Raw genomic sequence first — 11,488 nt, 5'->3', positions numbered from 1 at the left:
GGGAAGCCCTGGGACACATGGGCGTTGGCCAGGATGAAGTTGCTGTCTGCAGAGGAGGAGCCCCACCGGGAAGGAGGGAGAAGGAGGAAGTGGGAGGTCAAAGGGCGTGTTGTGAGGAGAGGCATACAATAAAAAAGTCAAGGCTGACAGAATTCACCAGAGCACAACGTTATTCTGACGGTGCTACACCACCACTGATGTCTGCTTGCCACTGACCAGCACCACCTGTGTGATTCCCACTTTGATGCCTTTCATGCTGGTTGTTAGTGGCGAGACAGAAATGCCCTTATTCACTTTTTATTATTCTATTGATACAAAATGAGAAAACGAGCGAAGTAAGCAAACAACAAAACTAAATCACCATACAAAAATGAAAACATTAAGGCAATAAATTGTTTAATACTCACAATATTGTATAAAAAAAGTCCCTTTTTCTGTTGGAATTTCCAGAAAGTTACAGATTCACTTCTTACAGTATACTTCTTGCCACAACCCACGCTGTTTGACCTCTGAGCCGCTGTCACATCATTTAATATGTATTATGTGTTATGTATTAATATCCATTATTACATTACCATTACACTGGGACTAAAATTGCAACAAGCGAAAAAATACTTTTTGCATCAATGCAGAAGCTGATGTTTAATTACAGGACTGTTTGGAGAGCCCAGATACCATCATAAACAACGTCACATTAGCACCAAAGTTTCTCATATTAACTGGTCTGCTTGTGTCTAAATCGAAATGCGTAGATTGAGGAAGTAGGCCAGCCAATGAGACCTGGATCCATCCATTAAAAACCTATAAACCCATACATACATACATACCCATGCACAATAAAGCTGCTCACAGTCAGGTGTAATTCCAGTTTGAGACCCATAATCTCACAAGAAAACGGCTTGTTTCAATTACTTTTCATTGCAAAAATCAATTTTCTGCATCAATAATTCCTTTCCCGCTGAGCCCCGATGTTTAATTGTATTATGTTGTATGTCAGGCTTTGTCAAGGGAAGGGCCTCTGACAAAACAGAAGCTTGGAACCAAACCTTGTACTTGGTTCCGCGAGAGGGATATGTAAATGTGGCCCCCGCTCATATTCCCAGTCCGTGTGTCCAGGAGTCACTGTGCACGAGCATGGGTTTAAATGACTTCCGGCAGCTTCAGAAGGCCGATAGAAACAGAGATACCCTACATGGCTCAATGGTCTCATCTTTATTTGTATTGCACCTTTCATACACAACGTCTAAAATCAAAGTGCTTTACATTAATAGAACACAGTTGAATATTAATAATAATAAAGCAGACAAACCAAAATCATTTCATAAAAATTGGTAATTATTATACTCTATTTCTGTTTTGGGTCATCAGTTTAGGCCTTGAAGTCTCACGACCACTCCTCAGCCAAATGGTTTTCATTATCATCATTATTTCGCTCAAATCACCGATCTTGAATTATTATACTTGAATGACTCCAAGCAATTCTGAAATAATTCTGAAATAATTATCTATATAATCCTCACAGGACCTTTTAGTTTAGTTAGCCCGGATCTGCCCTCTGGTCCCAACCACTAAACAGCCACAGTTTCAACCTGCTTACCTGAAGCTTTATTCCTGAATGGAAAGGAAGAAGCAGAAAAAATGGCAACATGCTGGGAGAATGTTTTGTCAGCAGCAGTGCTCGGTTCAGTTCCCGGACAGATGGTCAGAGCAAGGCGTAGCGTTGGGGACCTGCTGTCAGATACCAGGGCCCCCCCAGGCGCCCAGTGAGCTGAGACAGACAGCCAAGACTGTCGGGTTCCACAGGGACCCGGGCGGAGGAGGGCCCGTGGCCTGCCTGGTGGCGGTGGCAGGAGATGGGGCTGATCTGCACTGACAGACATTGTAACTGGTTGTAATGCGCGGGCACGTGTGTGTGTGTGTGTGTGTGTGTGTGTGTGTGTGTGTGTGTGTGTGTGTGTGTGTGTGTGTGTGTGTGTGTGTGTGTGTGTGTGTGTGTGTGTGTGTGAGTGTGTGTGTGTGTGTGTGTGTGGGGGGGGGGGGTTAGGCAACTAATGACACAAAACACACACATACAAACACACATGTTTGTACTTGTATCAAAGTGAGGTAGAGTAAATACACCTGGAAAGTGAGGACCCATGGTTCTAGTGCACTTATGAACTATAAAAAAAATGTCAATTCGGAGACTGGTCCACACAAGTATTAAAACAGTAGTAAAACACACACACACACACACACACACACACACACACACACACACATACACACACAAACGGGGACATCTGCAATTGGACACCAGGATACACAGATGTTCCCAGTCCCCATCTGCAACCTGCATTCCCCTCTTAATAGGACATATGGGATCCCAGTGCCTGACTGATTCGAGGCAGGGGAGGTTATAGAGCGGTGTGAATAATCTTGAGCTAAGAAAAAGGAGAGAGGCTGAAGCAAGGGATGAAAAGCAGTTAAACACAAAGTCATGCTGTGATTGCCGCCCGCTCTCCACTCATCTGGCAGCCCCATTTCACTTTCCCTCCTTCTCATTATTACTTTTTCGGTAGTGTGGAGTCGGTACGTGTGTCCCTACTTCCTGCAGCCACCACCATCTTCATTACGTCTTCCCTTCCTCCTACTTCCTTTCCTCACTCGCACCCTTATTCCTCCTCTCTCTCCTACCCTCCATCCCTCACTTTAGTTTCTGCACCTTCTACACACACTCACACACACACACACGCACGCACGCACACACACACACACACACACGCACACGCGCACACGCGCACACGCACACACGCACACACGCACACACGCACACACGCACACACGCACACACGCACACACACACACGCACACACACACACACACACAGCTGTTCGGTCGATCCCTCTGACTGTTCTGGATCTCTGCCTCTAATTACTCTTCATTTCCTCCCTACTTCCCATGGGGGTCCCACCTCCATCTTCCCGCACTCACCCAATCTATTTATTTTCTGCTTTCTTATATGTTTATCAACCCCCCAACACACACACACACACACACACACACACACACACACACACACACACACACACACACACACACACACACACACACACACACACACACACACACACACACATATACACACACACACACACTGACACACATGCAATCACCTCTGTCTGTCTTTATTTATTTCGCTTCTTGTCTGACTCCTCGGTTAATGTCTCCTTCCTTCCACCGCTCTCCCCATCCATCTTTTTTCTTTCATTGGCCTCTCTTGTTATTTATTCCCCACTCTTTATCTCTCACCGTCTTCTCACTTCTCTCCATTCCTTTGTCTCTTCCCTCTGCCCCTCTCTCTCTCTCTCTCTCTCTCTCTCTCGCTCTCTCTCTCGCTCTCTCTCTATCGCCCCCCCCCTCTCTCTCTCTCGCTCTCTCTCTCCCTCTCTCTCTCTCTCTCTCTCTTGCTCTCTCATTCTTCGGCTACCAGCGCTCCTCCTCATTCCCTGTCTGTGAAATACGCTTTCTCTGGCTGTGTTTTTCCCTCTCTCTTTCTCCATGCGCCGTCCTTTTCCTCCCTCTAGCACTATCTCCCTCTCTCTCTCCCTCTCTCATATGCCCTCCTCTCTCTCTGCTGGATCACTTTTGGCTAATTGCTCCAGTGTAGAAGCTCATAGATCATCTCCCCTTGTGCTCACACTACTGGCTGACAGCTGCTGGTGAGGGCCCAGAGGGAGAGAGAGATGGGGAGGGAGGGAGGAAGAGGGGAGGAGGAGGAGAGAGACAAAGAAACAAAGGGTAGCAAAGAGGGCTGGTAAAAGATGGCACGAGCGTGCAGGGAGAAAAGGAAAAGGACATGAAGGAAGGGAAGAGTGACAGAGGAAAGGAGCGAAAGCCTTATGTAATCAGAGTCAGCGGAAGCTGCTGCACCTGCTGATAAGCCAACAATCTGTTGAGCATCAGTCAGGATTAGACGGGGGATAAATGATATTCTCCACACTTTTAAACACACAAAAATTACCAACACACAGGCATAGAGAAGAGCATTTTGTCATTGTTCCCATTTTTTTATTTGTTTGTTTGTTTGTTTATATATTGATTTAGCTTGCTAGTTCTTTAGTTTATTAGTTTATTAGTTTGCTCCTCCGTCCGTCCGTCCGTCCGTCCGTCCGTCCTTCCGTCCGTCGGTTGATTTGTTGATTGATTGGTTGGTTTGTTCGTGAGTCAGTTTGTTTGTTAGTTACCGTATTACCTGAAATAGTGACCGGGGCATGTATTTACCTCAACTGCAGAGGGTATCAGGCCTTCATATTTTAGTATGAATTTGAAATCGAAAGTCCGTCTGGGTGCCATGCCATGGGAGAGCTCGTAGCTACTCTAAAAGTTGCACTTGTGCTGGTAGCTGAGGGGAAATTACAGTTCCAATATTCCCTTGAACGCAGCACTTCCTGCTGTGGAGTGCTGGAGAGCGAGAGTGGGGCATTTGCCCCAAGAAGCGATCTGCTCCACAGCAGCAGGAAACGGTGTAAACTCAATACAAGTATAATAAAAAAAGAGCACTGTTTCATTTGCTTTGTTTGGAGAAAAGATCACTCTGATGGAGCTGTGGAGCTGTTCCAGTGCGGATGCAGCCCCGATCAGTTTTTCACTGGTCTGTATTTCGGCAGGCTTCTTATTTCTTTCATGTCGACCTTGCCCCCGGCATTTATTATTTTTATTATTATTTATTAGGCCCGGTTTTTATTTGACTACCGATTTGTATTTGAGGAAATAATGAGTTAGTTAGTTACTTACTTACTTACTTACTTCATTGAGCTGTCTTTTCCATCTACCAAAACACTGGCACATAGAAGAACAATTTCTCTTTGTTCTTCCATTTTTTCATTTTGTTAGTTAGTCAGTGAGTAGAGTTTGTTCATTCACTCGTCCGTCCGCCCTTTCACCCCATTTGCTTGTTTGTTTGTTTGTTCGTTTGCTTGTTTGTTCATTTGTTTGTTCAATCATTCACTTGTCCATTCATCTGTCGCTTGTCCATCCGTTCTTTTGTTCGCTTCGCTCGTTACGTTAGTTTATTGAACTGCCCTTTTTGTCTCCTTATCTATAAACCACTGTATCCCTTGCAGACCAATGGAATGTCCACTGTATTGTTAATTTGTCACTAAAGACAACCTGAAGTCAACAACAAACTTGAATCTATCTTTTTGGAAAACAACATGGCAGCTGTTGCTCTCTAGCTAGCAAATTATATGTAGAGTGCTAAAAATGGGTGTGTGTGTGTGTGTGTGTGTGTGTGTGTGTGTGTGTGTGTGTATGTGTGTGTGTGTGTGTGTGTGTGTCTCCGTCTCCGTCTCCGTCTCGTGGCGCAAAAAAACAGCCCTATCTTACCAACAGTCCTTCCCTGAAACCTCCTTAAGGCTTTATCTATTTAGGGAACAACAACCAGTGTTTAGTGTAAGGGAGGGCAGGAGTCCCGGGGAGGCCAAGACAGAAAGAATGAGGGAGAGGGGGGGCAAGAGAAAGATGGTGGAGAATGACAAAGAAACACAGCAGGCTAGACGGATGAAAAGTCAGGTGAGAAAGTGAGAGATGACTGGATAGGACACGCAAGGTTAAAGCTAGAGCCAGACTGACTGACGGATGAGGACAGAGGTGAAGTTGATATATGGGCTCCAACAGAGAGAATGAGAGTGAGAGAGAGACAGACGGACAGAGAGAGAGAGACAGAGAGAGAGAGAGGGAGAGAGAGACACACACACACATAGGTAAAATCTGTAGTGAAGATGAAGGGCGGTGAGAAATGAAGCGGTGAAAGGTACGGATAAGCCAAGATAACAAGAAAAATGGGGGACACTCACAAGCTGAGGAAGTGGAGAAATGCACCGAGTATAAGACCAGCAGAGTCTTCCCTCACCGGTCCGAACCCCCCGTCGGGCGGCCGCTGGGCCCCTCTGAGCCAGACACCATACATTGTAGAAATAAGGCTCCGCCGCTGTCCCTTCACACAATGTCACTCCAAGGTAGACCCCGTTACCACCATCACACATCCTGGCAACCAAGGTTACAACTTCACACTTTCTCGCAGAGACGCGCAACGTTGTTAATCGTCGTAAATGGGGTAATTATTTTGACGGTGTCGCGCTCATTGCTCTGGTTGTCAAAATCATTTTCAGTCAAGATCAAATGTCAGATTCTCCCACCGCGATTTTCACGTGTTTTTGTTGCTAAAAATTGAGCGACCATAAATTGTTTCGCGAAATGTGATTTGAAGTAAAGGCCCTCTTTAAGGTTATCACATTGTTATCGTGGCTCAATCTGGGGATTGTCATTTGTAGCGCTGAGTAGGCGGTGCACACACTGAAATACCAAAGGGTGGGTGTGTTTTGTAAGCATAATTCTGAGTCACACACACACACACACACACACACACACACACACACACACACACACACACACACACACACACACACGGGAGACATAGACAATCAGCGCTCAGACGCACAAGCCCGTTCTCCGATTCAATAAAGCTTAGAGTACACACAAGTCACACAAAGGAGCTCAAGTGAAGTAGTAATCCTCTCACAACAAATAACGAGCAAATCGTTAGACACATTCCCAGTCTTAATCACTTCTGTGGCGTTCTATCATGGAGTCCCCCAGGCTCTCGCTAGTGGAGATATTACACCAGTCATTACTTTCCTGTCATTTGTGCGCTTCCCCCGGCAACATCACCACCAGCACCACCATCACCACCAGCACCCACCTCCCCTCCGCTCTCTTGGTCGATGTCCTTCATCCCCTCTCTGCTTTCTCTGAATCCCTCTCCCTCACAGCTCACCTCCTCCTCACCGCCCCGCAGACCCTCAATGATCTGCATTTCCCATTGCCATGATTAATTGGGTCTGAAAATGGTCGACTTGGCCCGGGACTTGGCGGAGCCCGAACTGCCGGTCGTCTCGGACAGTTCGTCGGACGCGGTGATTAAGAGACTGAATGTCTCTGATTAAGCTTCTGAACAAGTCACAGGGACTAAAGCAATGGGGAGGCTTTTGGATGGAAGGCACTGTGTTTCCTCCAGCACAACGGAGCCCCATCACCTCACCAGGAGGACAGTGGTTGCGTAACACACAGTTCCCCAAGATACCTTAATGACCTCTGACTTGAGGTCATGTTTCACAGTGCTACAATCAAAAAGCTCCCACCCTAGGCCATGCCAAAAGACCATGTGAACACCTCAGTAAAGCTAAACAGTCTTCTCATTTTCATTTCGATACTCAGCTTGTTCTTTTAACCAGAGCCACTGTCGACAAGTATGGGCAGGTAGGAGGTACGGGAAAATGCTCGAGAGCACTTCAACAGCATAACAGGCTGTTGATGGCTGTCGGCTTTGCAGGGATTGAACCTTTCAGCTTCACAGTTATCACCGGGGCAGACTGTCCTAGGGTTGTGGTTATGGCACATCTTCTTATGTAGACATATAGGAAATCATTTTACAGGAGATCGTTAACATTCTCCCGTATTACACACACACACACACACACACACACACACACACACACAAACACACACCTGCGTGGGCGCTTGCACCAAAATTATAAGTGTGCTTTGGAGAACTTGGAACCAGTGAACGAGAGCCCTCACTACCCCCGCAGCACTACAGTCAACGATGATTTGCTTTCTCGGTCCCGTTACTGCACTCGTAACTTCTTTCACCGCCATTCCTGGCGGGGCATGAGGGGCAAGCGCAGATCAGCTCTTACCCCGCTGGAAATGATGACATTATCATTACGTCTGACATGATAGAACGAAAAGACGTGAGACCCCTGGTTTAGAATGTTAATATTTGTGTGATTCACAGGTGGGAGCGTTAGTTTGGAACTTGGTAATTAGTTTCCCGAGTCTTGGGGTTGGCACTGAGACGGAACGGCAAGAGTTGCGTTGGGACGTTCTCTTTGTCCCCGCTGACTGGTGTGACTCAGGGACGCAACGGTGACGGTATCCTCTTTTGTGTGTCGTATCAAGGCGAGCTTTTAAACAGCCGTTCGCCGACCAGAGGGAGCTGAGTCCCAGGTTCCCCGAGTCGCTTTTCGAGGGTTTAATTAGAGAGGCTGCATTTAACGTTTAGACGTAATCAGCGGATGGGAAGTGTTTTTCTCCATTTATGTTTAAGTGCACGAGTGCATTCATGCCCACTAACTCATGAGAGTGCACGGGCGCACGCACACACACACACACACACACACACACACACACACACACACTCAAACTCACACACACGCACACACTTAAGTATTCATGCACACAAATAGACATATCAGTTGTGTGAGCACTCACAAAGGTGCGATTATGCACATTATTTGGAAACATACATACACACACACACAGTTACACATACACACTCTAACATTACCGCTGTAGCGCTGTAACAGATCCACACACAGCTGTTCCAGGTCTGGCTGTGACAGTAATTACCCGCCTGGTGAAGGTGGTAGCAGTGTGCGACGAGAGCCAGAAAATAGCTATCTGGAGAAATGTCGGGAGTGGAAAGCTTACGGCACACTGAGAGGGACCTTACACAGCCATCTGTGATGCCTGCACGACTAAACAGTCTGCTTTATTTGACTGTCAGACCAATGTTGTCTCCCTGTGCATTGAAAGGGCGTTGCATTCGGAGAGAATGACAAGTCGGCATGCATTTCACACTGGCCGACTAATTATCCACTTCCACTCATTGGACAACCAGAAAGCCAAGGCAGGTATAGTGGTGCATGGCTGTTAGGCAATATTTTATTATTTAATAAAATTTATGATGTGGAAATTTTATTCTGGTGTTAATACATTACATAAAAACAGAAATGTTGGATATACCTATGCATAAACAGCAATAAAGAATGTGATGGCAAGTCAATGGTTTTGGTTCTTTTACAGCTGGGATTCAATACCTCTTAGCAAAATGGAATGATACAATGAGTCTACTGTGTAATGAGGCGTAATGCACTATTAAAGCAAATAGCACACCCTCTAAAACAGCTTCAGTAATGGACCGACAGGATGTCCCACACAGGGTTTCAAAGACACTGTTACATTACAGGTACACAGGGATGTACTGAAATCCATGGAGTGATCAGTCCACTGATGAAAAATGTTTAAATTTATATTAACACATTGATCGCTGTTGCTCTTCGAACATGCCATGGAGGAGAATATCATTTAGATTTAGTTTAAAATCAGTAAAAACAGTTTGTGATGGCTGGGGAGCATATAGCAGGAGCATGAGTCTGGGCTTTGGAAAAGGAACCTTGCACAAGCTATTAATAAGTGAACCCTAAAGATTTCCCTTGTTGCCTATCCACTATCAATATAACTTCTGTTCCCTCTTTACCCCTCATTCACATCAACTTGCACACTCTTGAATCAACACTGTCTTCGCAGGACTCTGATGACATCAAAAAGAAAATCATGTAGCATTGAACACCCAACCCCTCCTTCCCCAAACAATTGTATTGGCTTGTGGTCACGCCATCAGACCCAATTTATCCTGTCAGGCTTCACTTCCTCCACAGAGCCCCATCTTAAGGTTCAATCCCGTTTTAATTTCTGCTGCCCTGCTGCTCAAAGACAGTGGTTGGCTTGCCGGGGCCCCCGGCAGACCATTTTGGCCGGGTACGCATGCTGTTCAGACTCCCTCGACACCATTACAGCAGCACTCTTGTCCAGCCCACTGAGGGGTTGCTTGCACAGGCCCTACCTGAGCTCCCAGACAAATCTTGTTTATGGGGACTGAAATAAAGATGTATCTCTATTGTTAGCATGCCGATGCACTGAGCCATTTATCAAATTGTACAGCCGAACTGGAGCAAGAAGATATCGGCTGTCCCATGGGAGGCCAAGTGGGATGAGGGTTACCTGTTTCAAATACGCCAAAAGAATTAAACAAGTCAGATTGGCCTTATGAAAGATAGCAGCAAAATTCAAGCATTAATATTGAACATACATAACATGTCAGTAAAGGCGCTGAAGCTTATTTTACAAGGTGCGATTAGATTAGATAAGATAAGATAAGATAAGATAAGATAAGATAAGATCAGTTAGTATGTTCATAATATTATAATAATATTATAATAATATTTTTTATAAAATTATATTTTGTCTCCTTGAATTCACTGACTGCGACCAAAAGAAGAAGAGATCAGTGGATGTAATACCATGTTTTCTTGTTTTTCTTTATGAGACAGAACCATTTGTTAACATTACTGTAACACAAAACAATGTTAATGCAGCAAACACAAATGGCCGAAGAAGCTTCCAGCGATATGATTGACTTTTTCATTTAAATAGCTCAGCATAGCTTTCATAGATCACATAGCAGCGTTTATACTTTGGTCAAAATCAAAGTCAGCTCCAAAAACAGCTTTTCAAAGGATCTCCAGAACACAGGGTTGCCCATTATTTTCAAAACAAACTGCTTATGACTGAGGGGAGAAACTGAATCAGAGTGAGGCGTGCAAAGACGGCTGTTATGTGACACAGACGAGGGGAGACTTGCTGTAACTCCGCACCAATTAATTGGGATACATGCGCGCTCCCACTGTGGGTCAGCCGGAGAGCGCCGATAATACACGCTGGGTTCATATGAGAGTGATTGGTTGAAAACTCTCCAAGCCAACATTTAGAAACGGGTGATCGGTGCAAATCACCGTAACTTGTAGACAAGTTGTGGCAATTGGGTATTTGGCTCTTGTGGGTGCTGTGAGTTAACCTCTGCGGTCGCTGTCCGTGGTGCTGATCCCGGAGAAACTTCCCTGCAGTTGACGCTGAATGGAAAGTGACGAGATAACAGTGTATCCCATTCAGAATCTACTTTGCTCTGTCTTGTAACTAACCCTTGCGACACCCCCCCCCCTGGAAAACGGTATTAAGATCAATTAGGAAAGGAAGAAGGGAATCGAAAACTACACCGAAATTTGAAACGAGCCTCGGCTTATATGCGTTGCATGATATTTAAATATAGCCCGAGCCAGCCAAGTTGATTGGGCTTCCCAAGTTGCTTCATGTGATGCAATAAGTATGGATGTTTGCAGGTAGAATTACAGTTTAGCTTATCAAGCATTTAAACAAAGCACAATCCTGAAAATGACTAAGTTCTTAGAAGGAAAAACAAAAAGAAAACTTACGAGTGCCGTCAAACCGTGTGGCTATAGTGTCCAGAAAGGTGTTTTGCGGCGCTAATAATCCTTTCATCACAGGCATTTTCCCTGCTGGTTGTCTGAGTCCCCATCAAACTCGCCGAGGAGAAGGTGCGACTTTTCCAAACCTTGAGGTACTCCCATTAAAATCCCTAATGAAGAAAGGATCCCTCCGCTGAACCCAGTCCCTCTCTCTGGTGGAGGGTGCGTGTGGTGCGCGCACCCGCGTGTCTGGAGCCAATGTTGCGTGTGGTTGTGACACGCGAAGCTGATGTCCGCAGGTGCACATCAGGTATTAGGGAACAACAGTGGGACTCGGTGTC

At 45.6% G+C, this 11,488-nt stretch overlaps 1 protein-coding gene across 1 annotated transcript in view; it reads right to left on the bottom strand.

The window, feature by feature from the left end:
* kcnh8 (potassium voltage-gated channel, subfamily H (eag-related), member 8) overlaps window positions 1–11,229 on the bottom strand; it is a gene marked incomplete at both ends in the record, with an annotated part of 58,987 nt that extends 47,758 nt beyond the window's left edge. Inside the window, 2 exons of the mRNA XM_080019257.1 lie at window positions 1–46; window positions 11,154–11,229. The exon at window positions 1–46 is cut by the window's left edge and continues 188 nt beyond it. Coding sequence (XP_079875383.1) covers window positions 1–46; window positions 11,154–11,229 — 122 coding nt within the window. The remainder of the gene's footprint in view (window positions 47–11,153) is intronic.
* Window positions 11,230–11,488: the final 259 nt, after the last annotated feature.

Source organism: Zeus faber (assembly GCF_960531495.2).
Source record: "Zeus faber genome assembly, chromosome: 1".
In the NCBI taxonomy this organism is placed as follows: Eukaryota; Metazoa; Chordata; class Actinopteri; order Zeiformes; family Zeidae; genus Zeus; species Zeus faber.
Note: the sequence above shows the minus strand (reverse complement) of the source record. Positions and strands in the feature narration are given on the sequence as shown.